Here is a 16961-nt window from a genome sequence, read left to right as displayed (position 1 = left end):
CGGCTGTTCTTGGTTTAGCCAGGATGAAGAAATGGGGGGAAAATGGCAAAGCATCCCAAAGATGTTCGTTGGTGTGGGGTTTGCTTTGAGAGGGAGGGCGAGCTAAAATGTGTCTTTCCTGCTGTGTTTTTACATGCAATTGAGTTAATCCAGTGCAAGGAGTAATTTGTGAGGCTGCTGGTGCTCTGCAGTACTTGGGGCTTAGAAGCTGAGGCTGTTCTGTAACAGAAGGCTTTTGCTACTCGCTTTAAATGATGAGGTTAATTTGTTGAGCTGCAGAAGTAGCAACCCAGGGATTGCCCTTTTCTTCCTTCCCTGCCTTCCCCATACCTTCCATCCTCCATATTGACTCGTTGCTCTTCTTTAAAAACATCGTACTTGATCAGGTTTCCTTGTCAAGGTGGTTTTCTCATTTTCCTTTGATGACCTGAAATTTTCCCAGGCTCGTAGCATGCAATTTTGTTAGCGTAAATGAACCTTTTCTCAACGGCTTGCCTACAAAAAGCAGTGCTAGAACTGAGCTCCTGTACTAACATGCCCATCTGAAGCAAGAATGCAGTCCAGATGCCCAGAATATTAGGGTCAACGATGCATCTGGATTCCCCTAGAGCTAGACGAGGCGACGGGGCGTATTTCTGAAACGCGGAGATTTGTGAGGAATGTGGCGCTGGTATGTCACTTGAGCGTACGAAAGCCACCTGTGTTTGATTAAGGTGCAGCCCTGCTTTCAGGACTAACTGGATGTTCTTTAATAATTATTTTCACAAGCCTTAAATTCCTGTTTAATGATAAGAATTTCCTAGATCTGCAGTCAGATAAAAACGTGTTGCCTTAGTATGATCTGGTATGCGTCCTGTCCAGATAGGCAGTGCAGAGGAGCTGGTGGCAGTGCAGAAGGTGGCATGTGCCCTGTGGTACCTGGGTATGGATCTCTTGGATGTGGGCTGCCACATGCCAGGGTCATGTATAAACCACTGGTGTTGGGAAATTGGCTGATGTTTTAGCATGGTGTCGGCTGTGTCAGTGTTGCCAAATTCTGGATGTAAAGTTTTGGGATATTCTGTAACTCATTTTTAGCCTCTGCCTGCTTTGAGCTCGATTCTGTGCTCTCAGAAGTTACCAAGCCATTGATTCTGCTGAAAAAGAGGTGTTAGTACAGTAAAGGTGGAGAGCATAACCACTAACTTGTTGTCTTAAAGTGTTTATTTCCAGTGATACTCGCTTACTTTTTCCTCGTCTGTTTCAGCCAAACAAACTTGTTCACCTTGGAGCTACAAATATTGGTGATTTGAGATTGGCGCTCATCCCCTGCTGCTCCCACGCAAGCAAGGACCAGAAAAATGAATATCCAGGGGAAGGGCTTCCCCTTGGACCTCGGAGGAAGCTTCACTGAAGATGCTCCAAGGCCACCAGTTCCTGGTGAGGAGGGGGAGCTCGTGTCCACAGACCCAAGGCCAGTTAGCCATGGTTTCTACTCTGGTAAAAGTGATGTGGTCAGAAACGAGACATCCACGGCAACACCGAGGCGCTCCGATTTGGATTTGGGGTACGAGCCCGAGGGGAGTGCTTCGCCAACTCCACCCTACCTGAAGTGGGCCGAGTCACTGCACTCCTTGCTGGATGATCAAGATGGCATCAACCTCTTCAGGACTTTCCTGAAACAGGAGGACTGTGCAGATCTGCTGGACTTCTGGTTTGCCTGCAGTGGCTTCAGGAAGCTGGAGCCATGCGTGTCTAATGAGGAAAAAAGACTCAAGCTGGCAAAAGCCATTTACAAAAAATACATCCTCGACAACAATGGCATTGTGTCCCGGCAGATCAAACCGGCCACAAAAAGCTTCATCAAAGACTGTGTCATGAAACTGCAGATTGACCCTGACATGTTTGACCAGGCCCAAACGGAGATTCAGTGCATGATAGAAGACAATACCTACCCTTTGTTCCTTAAGTCGGATATTTATTTGGAATACACAAGGACAGGTGGGGAAAGTCCAAAAATTTATAGCGATCCGAGCTCGGGGTCTGGGACAGGTAAAGGGCTACCTGGTTATCTGCCAACTCTGAACGAGGATGAGGAGTGGAAGTGTGACCAAGAGGCCGAGCCCGAGGCCAGCAGGGACTCGGCTCCTTCCAGCAGGCTGACACAGAAGCTGCTTCTGGAGACGGCCACGCAGCGCGCGGCCTCAGCCCGGCGCTACAGCGAGGGCAGGGAGTTCAGGTAGGTGGGGAGTGGGCCAGGGAGCTGCCATGGGCATGAGGGGCATGGGAAACCTTGGAAAAGCATTGGTGCTGGGGAACACCCACGTTGGTACAGGATGGTGTTGCCAAGTGGGTCGATGGAGTGCAAAGCTTTGTTTGAAACTAATCGCAGGTTGTTTTAAAGGTGTCTTTGGCTGTTCCTGTCTGATAATGCCAAATCATCCCTGCAGCATGTTCTTCACCTGGAGAAACTGCTGCTGGAGGTGTTCTGGAGGAAGGTAGGGCTTGGTGGGCAATGCAAAGCCGTGGGTAGCCCTCATGCACATGCAGTGCCAGGTTTGCCGTAGCCTGCACCAGCAGAAGGTCAGTGTTCAGGTGCTGTAACATGGGCAGGTACCGCTGGTGGTGACGCTTCTGCGTAGAAATTGTCATGAGCCACAACTGGGAGCTCACAGGAGATAAATACCCTCGCTTGGTGACGTGGGTAGGAGTGAAACAGCATTGATGGTGCTCCCTGATAATGGTACTGCTTTGCATATGCGTTTTCCAGCACTGAATTCTAACGGTGTCAGAGTCAGAATCCCTAAACCCAGTTAAAACCATGCCCTGCTGAAGTTCTTCTCTTCATGAAAGTAATTGCTGGGGTTTTTTTAACTTTAGGACTGGCACAGTTCTGCAGCCTGTTTTTTTCTGGGTCCCCCACCCACTTCCAGCCAACATGGATTTTGAAACTTGCTGAGAGCTCAGTTAAAATTCCAGACAATTAACTTAGCAGGGAGCTCTCTGCGATCAATAAGCATGTGTGTGTCTAACCCTTGCTGAATCAACAGAACCCAGCCAGAACACATTCCTACCTTTTTTTTCCCCCCTTTTTAAAATAAAATCTCCTTGTTTTAAGACCTGCTTAGGCTAAAATCTGACGCTTTGTGAAGATTACGAAATGAAGTAGCTGAACTGTCCTCTTCAAAGGCTCCTGCCTTATGAAAAGCATTTCTGTGTTTAATCTCCCTCAGCCGTCCCTTTAGGCTGGCAGCTGGAAGCGCATCCCACCCCACACAAGGTCTCGGCGCCTTTCAGCCGGCAAAATGTTCTTGGTTTGATTCTTGTTTTCTTACAGATTTTGAGGAGGGGATGTTGCATGTGAAACTCTTGGGGAGGGGGAAAAAAGGGAATTCATGTGGGCTCCTGCTGCTTTAATCAGGAGTCAGAAAAAAAAAATATCCCAGTGTCTTGGGACTTTCCCATGGAATTAATAAAAACTTTGAAGTGCATTCCACTGAGCAGTTGGGTGCTCACCATAAATGAAGGATTAGAAAAGTCTCTGATTTAAGTATCTTTTTATTTAAGCAATAATGGTGTTAAGATTGAAAATAACTTACTTGAGGGTCAGCTGTGTTTAGTTTCCTTACCAGACCAGGTAGTAAGTAAATCCTGTGTGTGACACTGAGCTGTTTAGCTCCAGCTTCAATAAAAAGGTGCACTTCACCCATTATCTGAATATATCTGTGCCAGGTTGTAAAATGGTGTAAGAAATGCGCTGTGAAATAGAAGTGTTTTGAAGTAGAGTTCATCAGTCCTGGGCATTTTCATAGGAGATTGGAACAATGTGAAATAAATCTTTACCTGGAGGATGGAGATCAGAGAAAATGTGTGGCTATTAATTTGTAGTGTCCCAACAGCCTGTCATTGTGGCTACTGACACTCTGCTGACCTGTGGGGTAGGGAGGCAAGGAAATGTTTGCCCTTCTCACCTGAGCAGGAGTCATTTCTCAGCCTGGAGAACCTGAAGATAAGGGATTTATTTTATTTTTTAAATGCTGGTCTGTCAGCTTGTGTGGTGTCCAGAGCATTGCCATGGAAGATGCTGCTGAACTGCATAAGTTCTGCATTTTTTAATTCTAAAGACTGCTCAGATACTAATTTATGAGGTGATTGTTCCTCTTTGAGCAAGACCTTGTGGTTGAATTAACCTTCTTCCTGGATGTTGTATGGCAATAGCTGTCTTGAACAAGCTGGTTTTTGGGGAGTTGTTGTTCATTTACTTTCTCACCTGAGGAAGTGTGCTGTGAGCTGGGGAAGCTGCTTGCAGCAGGAAGCAATGGCTGTGTGCAGCATTTGAAAAACTGGGTCCCAATTTATTTTGAAAATTTCCACAACCCTCTTTTTTCGGCGTATGTGTGGAAGAATTTCTCATTTCTCTTCTTTGGGGAATGTTGAAATAAGCTGTTTTGCATTATATCTCAGGGCCTGTTTAATCTTCCCAAGATTTAACTTCTATTCCTTGGCTTCCATGGAAACCCTAAATAAAGAGGAATCTAAGCAAATGCAGTAGAAGTATTTCTCTGTTAGCAAATGAGCATCTTGAATCAGCTCCAGGTTTTTTCAGCAGAAAGTTCATAAATCTTGATGCAGTAGCTCTGCTCTCAGGAGAACAAATGTAAAAAATTCCTCAAATGGCAGAAGACAACCCGTTATTAGCGCTGGATATTTTTGAAGGTGTGCAAATGTGCAGGCAGATTTGAGAATACCCTGAAGCCAAAAGCATCGCTGTTACCCACTGTGTTTTTGTATGCGTTGGAAAAGGCCAATAGTCATTATCGTTAGGCTCCTGCAAATTAATTGGACATTGGTTATGGATCAGTGAACTTCAAAGAGGGCAACCCCCGAAGATCTCGGGCATTAACTCGCAGCTTCCGAAAGTGACACTAACGTGGTTGTGAGGGCGGCTAAATCGTTCATTAACCTTCTTCCGACACGCCGGGACGGCGTTCCTTGGAGCTGGGGAGCAGAAATTAAACCTGTGCCTGAGAACCGCCTGCAGCCTGCTCTTGGAGAGCTCCAGGAAAACACACGGCCCCTGAAACAGCTGGAAATGTGGTGCTCGGTAGTTTGCTCGTGTCTTTTGCTGGGGTGGGTTTCTTGTGCTCTCTCTTTAGCTCTGTGTGGGAAGGGGCTCCTGTCCCATTCCCAAAGGGCTGAGAGCAGCACTCTCACAGGCCTTGCCTTTGCTGTCTTCTGTGGTGGGAGTAGCATATGGTGTTACCTTCCAGCAGTTGTCATCTCTCCTGAAAACCAGGCAAACTGAGAGATGTACATTAGTTCTGCCAATTGCTTTGGGTTTTGACCCATTCCATGGTGTGTATAGTATTGAAGAGGAAGCCCAGATTGGTGATTAGAGGACATGTGGTGGTGGGTGAAGTCTCCAGTTGCTGGATTTTGAGGAGTGTTGGTGGTGGAGTTGCTGGACATGGATGGAGAAATTTCTCAGCCTGGGAAATCTCTCAGCCAGGCACACTGAGAGACTTGAATTAGTTCTGCCGATTGTTTCATGTTTTGACCCATTCCATGATGTGTATAGTATTGAAGAAGCCTGGATGGTGGTGATTAGAGGACATGTGGTGGTGGGTGAAGTCTCCAGTTGCTGGATTTTGAGGTGCTGACCCATTCCATGATGTGTATAGTATTGAAGAAGAAGCCCAGATGATGGTGATTAGAAGACACGTGGTGGTGGGTGAAGTCTCCAGTTGCTGGATTTTGAGGAGTGTTGGTGGTGGAGCCGCTGGACACGGATGGAGAAATTTCTCAGCCTGGGATTTGATATACACAGGGGGTTGTTTGTTTTTTTTAAAGAAGTTGGCTCCAAGCTTTAATTTCCACAGTGCTGAGCTGACTAAGCTCACCGCGTTTCACAAGTGTTGGTGGTTCAAATGAAAAGGGTGGGTGATGTGGTTCTCCAGGCTGGTAGGAATCACCAGGAGAGTCCTTGTGCCTGTGCCCACACACTGGCAGCCTCTCCGGACACGTGGGAGAGCAGCTCTCCCCAAAACACACAGCCAGCACTTCACTGTGGGGTGTGCTGAGGAGGCAAGTGAAGAAAAGCTGGAGAAGCTTTAGAGGGATGTGACAACCTCTGGTGTGGGACAGTGCAATTACAGACTAACGTGTAGAGGCTGGTTCAGGGAAAGCAAGGATCTCTCTGTGGCTTGGGGAGCATAAACGGTCCAGCGGTCAGAAGCTGGGGCTGCATCAGGAAGGAGCTGGCTGAAGTTTAGCTGGCAGCCCTAATTTTGAGGTTGGCAGCTTCGTTCATAATTAAATATTAAATTGCACATCTCTGAGTCAAGACTGTGTGGTGTTGAAGGAATTGGTGTTAATTGGACTGACCGGTTGGAAAACTGAGGATGCAAAATCAAGCACTGGTGCAGGAGGACTCATATTGAGAAAATTCAAAGATGTGTTACCCTCTTACTGATGCTTCTTTTACCTGGAGAGGCAGCCCATGCATCTTGGACTTAGGCTGCTGGAGCTTCATGGGAGCTTGTTTGCAGGAAGAAATCAGCTGCTGAATGTTAGATCCATATTTAAAGTTGGGAATGCTTGTCTTGAATTAAAATTGCTGGGCCCACAGTATCATTTGTAATCAGTACAACCCTGTTTGGAATCCTTGTAGAGCAATGGCTATTTCCAGTTTTAAAGAAAATAAGTTGCAGAAGAATAGTTTGGGTTCTTGAGAGAAATCAGTGAATCCAACAAGGGGGGGGTCTGGTGCTAAGAGCTCTAAGTGGTAATTTAGTGGCTGAAGCATTCTAAGATACACAGGACAGAGACTGATGCTGTTTTTGCACAGAAGTTAATGCCAGCTTTTTAAAATATATTGTTAAGCTGATGAAACTTCTGCATGGAAATGCTTACATTACATTAGCAGTGTAAAGTGTTTATGCTAGTGGTTGCCAAGTTTTAAAATAGATTTTATTTAAAGAAGAATACCTTTTGTGCCCATAGCTTTGCCTCCACACAAATCAAGATGAAGAAGTGGTGTGTTTGTGTTTGGTTATAGATCAGTGCTTTGGCTTCTTTTTAAAGACAGGTAGTTAAGCTTTTAGCACTCTAATTTGATAAATGAGTAGTGTTTTCTTCCCTCCTCCAGCAAACAAAGCCTTGTTTTGTTGTGATTGAGCTTTATTTGGGTTGCAGAATATTTTCTCTTAAAAGCCCAAGAGGGAAGTTATGTCCTCCTTTTTGGTCCTGGGGAGATTCAGGTTGGACATGGTGAAAAAAATCTTGGGAGAATGAGGGGTGGGAATCTCTGTCCTTGGAGGGCCTCGTAGCTGGGTTAGACAGAGCTGTGGCCTGCCTGGTCCAGTCCTGTTGATGGTCCTGTTTTGTTGTGTGCTTACAATGATGGCACAGATCATGAAATTCTATATTTTGAGAAGACTGGTTTGAGTTCTGCCTGGTTTCAGAAAGAATGGGATGTTAAAAGGTTGAGTGGGAGTTGAACCAATGCCAGGATGCTGAGAAGTGCACCCAGGAGGTGGCCACGGGGTGGGAACACCTTGGTTTTGATCTGCCGTTCAACTTGGCTTTATGTTTTAAGAGTTTCTTTGTTGTTACTATAATGGACTAATCCCTTGAATAATTAGTTGCCATTGGATGTTTTAAAAATGACTGCCTCTTGGATGTTTTCCTTTAATAGTCTGCTGGATTCTGGATTTATTAACTATTGAGACAGACTGTGAAATCCTGTTAGGGCAGACTTTCTTGGTGGAAAAGGGACTGAGAGTGGTGTGGAGATGCTGGGGGAACACGCGCTGGCCCCATTTTAGGTTTGAGCTGTTGACTTCCCAAGAAGTCCTGGCTGTGTCCTGGACTGGGAGAGTGGCTGCTGGAACACGTTATGGTCTTGGGTCATCCCTAGATTTGGGCCTTCAGAAGGTGTTCCAAGAATTTACAGTATTGTGGCTGCCTGGTGCAAGGCCAGTCATGCAGTCACCACCCATTTAAAATAAATCATGGACCTGGTTTTATTACAATTGGTGGAAAATCTGGTTTCAGAAGTGACTATGTGTAATGCAGAAAATTGCTATGTTTTAAAAAAAATCAGAACAGAGGTGCTGATATCCTAAATCGGTTCCTGGATATATCATTGGATTATTAGGCTCATCCTTAAATCCATTAAGCAAATTACAGTTAATCAGTCAAATAAAAGAAGAAAGATCTTTTGCAAGGCCCTGTCTTTTGAACCATGCAGAAGCTGTAGTAATATTTTAATTTTCCATCTGTCAGTGAATGTATTCAGTCACTTTGCTTCCTTATGTGGAGGATTTGAAATTAGAAACTGAGGTTAATTATCTCCTTTAAATGAAATATGTGAAGACCACAAAAGCAAAAACCTTCACAATTTGGTATGGTCTGTTAAGCTAGGCAGGCTGCTTCAGAAGGAGAGGGGTTATTTTTCCCCGGTTTTGTTCCGATTGAAGGGTTTTAGTCACAGTAATTGAAATGATTAAAAAGTCAAATTGCTGGTGAATATAATTCTGAGCATCTCTCTGAAAAGATGTGACACTTGGTTGAGAGCAGGGGTTTGCTCAGCCTGGCCTGGCAGTGTGGAGCAGCCTCTATTGTGCCACCCCACTGTGGGCGAGGCTGATTGTCCTTGGTGCCACTTTATCCACCTCTTCCATGGCAATGGGATGTTGGAGCTCTGCTGCAGGGTTAGCAGAGATGATTTGGAAGTGGAACAATGCTAGATGAAAGCTACACTTTTGAACTTATCAAATACAAAGTATGTCTGACACCATCTATCCTAACGCTATAAATTAGTTAATTAATGCCTGCTTCACTTGGAAGTGCAGGACTTGGACTCTACAAAGGTCATGCTCCTGGAAATACACATTCCCACAGCAGTCAGCTGGCTTTGAGGCAATTGGTGTGTGAAAAGGCTCATTTTATTCCTTGTTTGCAGTACACACATGGCTCAGGTTTGAGTTCCACTGGGGGACTGCAGTATCCATCTCCGCTCATCAGGTGCAAAGCTGCCCCTTCCTTCACTGGTGCGGCCCTGAATGCCCAGCTCAGGGAGCTTCAGGAAAGGTCTGACTCTTCTGGACACACACATCTTGTTCCCCTCCTGTGTACCAGAGTGAGCTGCTTTGCCTGAAGTCACACTCAGAAATTAAATTGTTGCAGGTCACACTTGTGTGTAAAAGCAAAACCATCGTTCCTCACAGCCCTGGTCTGGATCCCTCACTGTTGTAAGCCAGTAATGAATTTAAGTAGAACCGTTGCAGTTTTAAGTCAGATAATCCGAATTCTATAAAACCCACGTGGAAATTGGATTTTACCTTTGAAGACTCCAGAGTACACTTTTGTGGTAAGACCTGGAATTTCTTGGTCCCCTAAGATACAACCTGTCCTCAAAGTAGCAGTTTTTTGAAGGTCTTCATCTGATCTAAATCGCTAATAGATGAAGAGCTTTCATCTATCCTCATGATGAGCAGTGGAGGGAGGCAAAGCTATAGCTAGAGGAAAAAACCTCTTTGGAATACCTGAGTGAGACCTACTGGTTAGCAGCACAGGCTCATGTTAGTCTCTGGATCTACCTCCAGAGCTAATGACCAGATACTACTGGGTTTTATCCTTCATCCCTCCGACCCCCACATATTCCCTGTCTATTGTAGACCAGAGAGTCAGTCCTTTCCCTCTCTCCATCTTCATTTTCCTTCTTTTCTGGAGGTTCAGTTTTTTGTCCTTTATCTCCAGTGTGTTTTTAGAGGAATGCTGGTGCTGGAATGAGAAGGGCAATATGATTTGGCAGGTAGGATTGCCTTTTTTCCAGCACTCCATGTTTTGGTTGGGTTAGGTCTGCTGGAAAACCATGTCTTTAGTGTTTAACAGATTTGGCCTTTTGGGTCATAAGTATTGGTTGTTTTCTTGTCTGGCAGTCAGCCTCTTGGACTGGGAGGGGTTTATCTGGAAGAGGAGCTTCCTTGTTCTGCCACTGCTGCCAGCCTGGTCCAGGCTGTTGCTTTGGGACCACTGTGGGATTGATTGCTTGGATAGCCAAGCACCAGAGCAGCTGTGGCTGCCCCATCCCTGGAAGTGTCCAAGGCCAAGTTGGACAGGGCTTGGAGCAACCTGGGATAGTGGAAGGTGTCCCTGCCCATGGCAGGAGGTGGAACGAGATGAGCTTTAAGGTTCTTTCCATCCTGAACCATTCCATGATTCTATCAACCTCTCCAAGGTTTCACAAGCAAAGTGTGAATCAGAGCCAAGTCACTGGAGAGCTCCTAGGAAATACAGGTAGGATCCATGGAGGGAGGTGTGGGGACTCAGGATCCAGCTGTAGTTACTGCATTTGATCAATTTTGTCCTGGCTCTGCTCCACAGAAGTAAGAGCTGTAAAACCATTTGGCACTAGACATGCAAATGAGAGCTGGGATGAAGCTGCTGTTACCCTCGAGGATCCCAAAAGAGGAATCAACAAATAGAAATTTTTCTGTTAGCAGGGGCAAAGTTCACAGGTTAACCATCGTGTCAAATCGATGAAATACAGCCTTGATCTCCTGCACAAGGCCTTTATTGTGTACAAATAAAGACTGCCTGAGCAAAGACAGCAAGTTCTTGCACTGTAACATTTGCAGTGTGTTGGAGAAAGGGAAGCTCTGTACAGATGGCAGCACGAAATGTCTCCTTTGGACATCGGCTTCATTCCTGCTTCAAAAGATTGTAAAACATGACCTTGGAACCTTCTTACTCTCTCCTTATGGCCCTGCTCAGATTGGATTTCCAAGGGCATGTACTTTTTAATTTTTTTCATAAAATTTGGGGTCTCTGGCTAAGAGGTCTGGTCTTTGTACTTTTAATTCAGTCCATGTGACTGTCATAACATTTCATTCTTAGGAAATGAAAATTGTTCCTTCTTGAGCAAAGCCACAGACAGAAGCTGTTGTTGGGTAGGCTGGCAGCCTCAGGTGTGCAGCATGTGTCTCCTGCTCATCTAGTGCTGAACCAAGACCATCACCACAAGTCCTTTGTTGCTTGATCCATGACTCTGCCAGGAAAAGCAGTGACAGAAAAGCTGCCTTCTTTGTTGTGGAAACACTGAGATTTGGTGTGTCTCTGAATATCTGCACATTCAGTGGAATTTGGCTTCCTTCTCTTGGGAAAAGCTATTTTAAAAAGGCTCCTTGAACTTTTAAGACAGACCAATGCTGGCAAAACGGGATGGAAATGGGCAGCAAAGGATGTGTGGATGTGTCACTACAGCAAAGGGTTTGTCACGTTGTAAAACAGCCCTGCTGATTTTCCCCTCTGGATATATGCAGTGAAGTTTGTGACCCGGGGGGCTTGAGTGCTGCCGGCTGGGGAAATCAGCCCAAGTGGAGAATTTAGGAAGGCAGAGCATCCCACTGCCCCCAAGAATTGGCTTCGGGCCTTCCCCAGCCAGGGCTGGCAGAGCCTGCAAAACTGATCCATATAAACCTTCCTCTTTCTGAGGAGGGGAAGCTTTCCAAATGGGCATGGGAAAAACTTTCCTTTGGTAATCCTGGAGATAACAGGTCATGCAGCTTCACCCAGTGATCCTTGCACAATAAGTTGTGGTCAGGCTGAAGTGTCTATTTTAGAAAGGCATCCAAGTGATGGGAGGGAGGTCATGCAGCATTTTTGTTATCTCTTCCCGTGGTTAGTTACTCAGTGTTCCCAGTGTGTTCCTTATTGCTCCCTTTTTTTCCCAGCTTCAGTTTCTAGCTGCTCTGTTTTGGTGTTCTTTGCTGGCTTTGGAGGCTCCAAAAACCTCTGCACGTTTGTAAAAAGCCCTGCTGAATGGGTGTGAATGTTCTCCTTAAGTGGCAGCAGCTTTGTTATGGAAGGCCTTTTGGTTTTATTAGACTTTTCAACCCTCCGGTCGACTGTTAAACAAGCTGGAGCATGTCATGGTTGACAAACCTTCGCTCTGGTCTCAGACCTAACCTACCAGTTTAAAGGCAGTATTCTTTTGTGCGCAGGTTTCTGGGTGGGGACCATCGGGCTTCTAAGGGAAATAACTTGCCGTCTCTCTTTACCCCCCCCTACCCCCCCGCCCTCCACCACAAATAAATTAAGTTTTGTGCTAACTGTTCTGTCACTTCCAAAGGCCAGGAAGAAATGTCAGCCTTGAGGTTTTCTGCTACCTGAGGTACTCTGCTGCACACTGAGAGTGCAAGTAGGTGGGAATGTGTAATTACATTATAAACAAAATAGCTGCACGATCAGTGTCAGCAACTGAAGATAAAATGTAGGAAGTTTTTTCAAGTGATTCATCCATAATTATTTAAAAACATGTTGAATTTATTCTTAAGCTTTGGAGGAGAATTCTTGCAAGGCTGGCGTTTGCTGCCCGTGATGTTTATACACCTGAGTAAATGCCTGTCTCAGCAGTTTGTCCATGTTGAGTGCTCCAGATCTAAATCCCTTCAGAGGTAAACTCAGCACACCTTTGTCTCTGCTGGCCTTGCTGTCTCCAGGCTTTTCACTCATGAGGTGGAATCTGTTGTAGCAGTGGCTGGCACCAGGATGGGCAGAGAGACATGGCTCACACCATTCTAATATTTGTTGTAGATTTGTTGTCTGTAGGTTTAGGTGATGACAAAGGCTGGATGGCACAAACACACTGATGGACTAGTGGAGAGGTGGTGGGGGAGCAGCTTTGTGTGCCCACAGCCACGACAGCCAAGCTGCATCTGCTTTCCTCATTCTACATTCTTGCGGCAGTATCTGATGTGTGAATTGTTGGGGTCTGGGGGCAAAGGGAGGGAATTCCTTTGGATAGTCTCTCTCAGCTGCAGCAGTCTTGTTTTAGAGGTGCTGGAAGTCATAGTGCTTTTCCTCTGATAGTGTCATTGCAGGTGCTGGTGTTTTCTGCCCAGCTGGGCAAAACTGAGTATTTTTATTTTTAGTATTTTTATTTTCAGCCCCGTGCTGTTGAGTAGAGGGGTACTTGTCACATGCTTCTCTCTCGGTGATTGCCAAGAAGTCGGAAGTATGCTGCACTGACCTGAAAGCAGCTGGGGGTTGTTGTTGTTGTTTTTGTGCTAAGCCAGCACTGTGCCCGGCTCACCGGCCCAGATAACATCCAGCAGGGCAGGGCCCGTGCCCGCGCGGCCGGGAGGGCAGCTGGCACCGCAGTGGGTGGCACTGTGAGCAACCAACGCCTTGCAGTTTCATCAGGTTCAGGGTGCGCTTTCCTGCAGCCAGAGGCGCGGCACGGGCGCTGCTCCACCGCAGCACAGCTGGCAGAGGAGGGGAAGGGTCTCATGATGGGCATGTCGAGCTGTGTCTCTGCTCCAGGGAACTGCAGGGCACCCCTGGTCCCTGGGACACTTCACCAGTTCCTGGGACAGGTCACCAGTCAAGCTCACTGCTCCATCGTGCTGCGTGGCTGGAATAGATGAGCAAGTCTGAGGAAGGCAGAGACTCCAGTGCTTGTTTTAGCCCCTCTCCTGCCAAAGCTTCCTGCCAGTAGCTCCAGCTTTAGTCAAGAGCGCAAGGACGCTTTTAATCTCCTGCAGCAGCCTAGGCAGAAAGATCAGCTGGCCCTATCTTGGTCTGTTCTCATTTCTAAATGCAGTGCTGGAGCCCCTTTCCTCAAAACCTGACTATTCTTTCCAAATATCACTGACTTGGGCGCTCCCCACCTGACTGCTCCAGTGCTTGTTGGAGCTCCTGGAGAAGAAGCTGATATTCCACTGGTTTTATAGTGAGGGTGCTGGCCCTGCAGTCCTCCAGTGCCTGCCCACAGCTATTCCACATGCTAAGAGGGGTAGATGCATCCTGCAGCTCACTGGATTTGCCTTCCCAGCAGTAGGATACACTTGAGAGGCAGCAGTTGCTTGGCCTCAGCAAGGTCACCTGGGTTTTGATCGCTGGTGGTGACGCCCTGAGTCAGCTCCACATGGATTGCTGTGTTTCTCACCTCGTGTAGGTTCTTCTGTCCAGAGCCATCAACCACACTGCCAGCAGTCACGCTACCAGCAACTCTTTTCCTTTGTTAATTGCTGGCTGTGGCTTGGCACCAGCAGTGTCAGAAACCCTCCCAGTAGCCCATCTTGGGCTGTGGACTCGGGTGTAGTGTGTTGCCTCGGGTGGTACAGAGTGGCATCATCCTCTCACTTCCCAGCTTTTGAAATCATCCTAGAAGCTTGAGCTGAAGAAAGAGGGTGCGACTGGAGGCAAACATCGTTCCAGGTGGGACAGTAGTGGCAGGAGCGCCCGTTGTCCACAAAAACATTTCACAGCCACAGAAGGCAATTAGCAGGGAAGAAAAATCTGGTTCATTTAAAATTTGAATTTTTAAAATAGTTATTTTATTTTTAATTTAATGAATGCATATTGATATGCCAAGTGTACAAAATTGGGGTTGTAAGAGCAAGCATCTGAAATCATCTAACCAGTGTAGTTACTGACTTAATAAAACAGGCAGGTTTGTCAAGCAGGAGTATATTCAGTGCTGAGCCATAGCTGAGTGTGAACAGGGTGCAGAAAATTGGGTTGCTCTGCCTTTGGCACAGAGGACAAGGAAAACAGTTCAGCAGAATGGCTGAGGGATCTCTTTCTAACCACATTGTTACCAATGGTTATGGTAGAGATAGACTTTGAGAATTAACTTTTTCTTCTTTTAAGTTCTCCTGTTAGTGTTGCAGATCTAAACTTTGTATTAAGCTGTCAACCCCTTCATTGCCTTCACAAGGAGTTCATGAGGTCTCCCTTTGATACAGGGGATCCTTGTGCACCGAGCCCCCACTCCAGCTGACACTGCAGCCATGGTTTATATTTCTGTCAGATTGCTGTCTGTCCCAGGCTCTTTCAAACAAATTTATGGCTTTCCTTGAGTTAATCTTTCCTCCTTGCTCTTCCCATGGTCTCTGTGATGCAAGATCACAAAAGGCTGTTTCAGTATCTGGCCACAGCTAATCAGGGGTTTACCTCTCTCACCAGATTTCTCAAAATACTCAAGTTCTCAGTAAGAACATCAGCAGTGGTCACCTTACCTGGTATAGACAGTAGTCCCACTTCAGACTGGAGGTTAGACTACTCTGCTCCTCCAAAGCTCCTTTCCAATGAATACCTCTGTGATTTTAGTCCATAATTGCCTGCCAAGGAAATTGTGAGAGACTTCCAACAGTTTTTATGCAGCAATGAGCCCTGCAGAAATTCATATGCTCCTGTGGTTAAGTGATGGCTGTAGCAGCTGAATTGGTGGCCAGGACACAGGGAGACATCACTGCAGAGAACCTTGAAATACAATACGAGATCCTTGCTCTGAGGTAAAATTCCAGTTCCAACAACCCATATGAGCAAGGAAAACCATTCCCCTCCCCAGAAAAAATATGCATTGAAAGTGGGGGATGAAATCGTTGTACTATGTCAGCATATCTACATTAGGTTGCATCCTTATGTGTGTCTCCTCCTCAGTTCCTCTTGGGATGTTTTTAGATCTCCTGTCTAAAAACTTGTAAATTAAAAAGGCGTGTTTCCTTTCCTCTCCATCATTTAGTGGTTTTTAATTTGCTGTTTGATCCTGATTCTCCTGCCTTGACTGTGTGCAAGCCACAGTACTGGGTTACAAATAAAGGACATGACTGTTCCTTTAAAAACTATAAGGCTTAAATCAAGTTATGCACTATTGAAATCAAGCATATTTTTCAAACATAAATAAAAGGAATTGTTATTTTTATTGTTGTTTAGATTTGGTATGCATGTTATGATCCTCCCATTCTTTAAATGAGCTGAAATGTGTTCTGGTAGTTTGTCTTTACACTGTGGTGACCAGAGTCCTACATCTCACCTTCGAGGCCAGTGAAGGTAGAAATAGGTAATGAACTATTTTTAGAAATCAGCAGTGCTGCATTCCAAGAATTCCTGCAGTATTTTTCAGAACCAAGTTTGCAGGTTTTGAGCACAGATAGGGAAATATGTCATCTGTGTAAATTGCTCTAAATTACCTGCAATTTGTTGGGAGTTGCCATTTCTAAGTACTTATTGCAACTCTAGATATTTGAGGGAGCTTTTGATTATCCTGCGCTTGTAAAATGTAATTGGCTATTTCTTAATTGTTGTTCTCTGTGAAGCGTAATTACCTGTAATGTAGAGCTTTTTATTTATCAATGCCGCAAACAGGAAATCAAGAGTGTCTGATTGAGATAAGTTTGGGGACTCCACCACAACTTGTAATTGCATCAGATGACCTGTTTGCTATGGGACTGGTCTCTCCTGTAAAGTCCTGGAGTTCTTCAAAGAACCTGAAAACCTTAAATGCCATCTTTATGTATTGTTGTGCAGAAGTCTGACTTGTACTTTCCTAAAACTGTCTTCAGAGAGCTGCTGTCTTCTTAGCAAGGTAGTGGCATCTCTTTATTCAGTCGTATTGCATGAAGTTTCAGGAGGAATAGACTGATTTAGAATTAATTTCTTAAATGTAGTTAATTAGAAGAAATTGCAGAGCTTGCTGATGTTCATGAATACCTTAGAGAAGTCAGTTAATTAAAGCTTAGCAGCCTGAAGGAAGCTGATAGAGACAGAGAATCCCAGTCCTTGTTGGTCTGTGATGGTACCTGGATGTAGAGAATAGGGTTGTACTGAACCTTGGTTTGCTGCAGACCAAAGGCATGTCTGATCCCAGCTGGACATCTCTGCTCAGGGAGTTGGTCCTCATGTCCCATTGCTGCTTGGCTGCCCTTGACCCAGCTGTGGCAGCGTTCCTCTAGGATGAGGGCATGTGTGGGAACGCCTTGCATGACCTGGGCTTGGGGGATATGTCACACGACCAAGGTCTAAACTCTTGTCTCACTGGCTCTGTGCCATGCACAGTCATGCTCAGGCTTTTGTTGTCGTCATCTTCCCAAGCTGCATCTGTCCTGGCGGGGACATTAAACGTTATTACTTAATTGAACTTAAATGAGTCTGGGAACTTACTGGGAAATTCTTTGAAGTTCTGGGTGGGT

The 16961-nt window shown here is 45.7% G+C and overlaps 1 protein-coding gene across 2 annotated transcripts in view; it reads left to right on the top strand.

The window, feature by feature from the left end:
- AXIN1 (axin 1) overlaps window positions 1–16961 on the top strand; it is an 85601-nt gene that overhangs the window by 13116 nt on the left and 55524 nt on the right. For both annotated transcript variants that reach the window (XM_014308756.2, XM_005425216.3), the window contains exon 3: window positions 1247–2218. In XM_014308756.2, the coding sequence (XP_014164231.1) occupies window positions 1341–2218 (878 nt within the window). In that variant the 5' untranslated portion in view covers window positions 1247–1340. The remainder of the gene's footprint in view (window positions 1–1246; window positions 2219–16961) is intronic.

Source organism: Geospiza fortis, unplaced genomic scaffold, assembly GCF_000277835.1.
Source record: "Geospiza fortis unplaced genomic scaffold, GeoFor_1.0 scaffold114, whole genome shotgun sequence".
NCBI lineage: Eukaryota > Metazoa > Chordata > Aves > Passeriformes > Thraupidae > Geospiza > Geospiza fortis.
The sequence above is the reverse complement of the archived record's forward strand: the minus strand, read 5'-3'. Positions and strand labels throughout refer to the sequence as shown.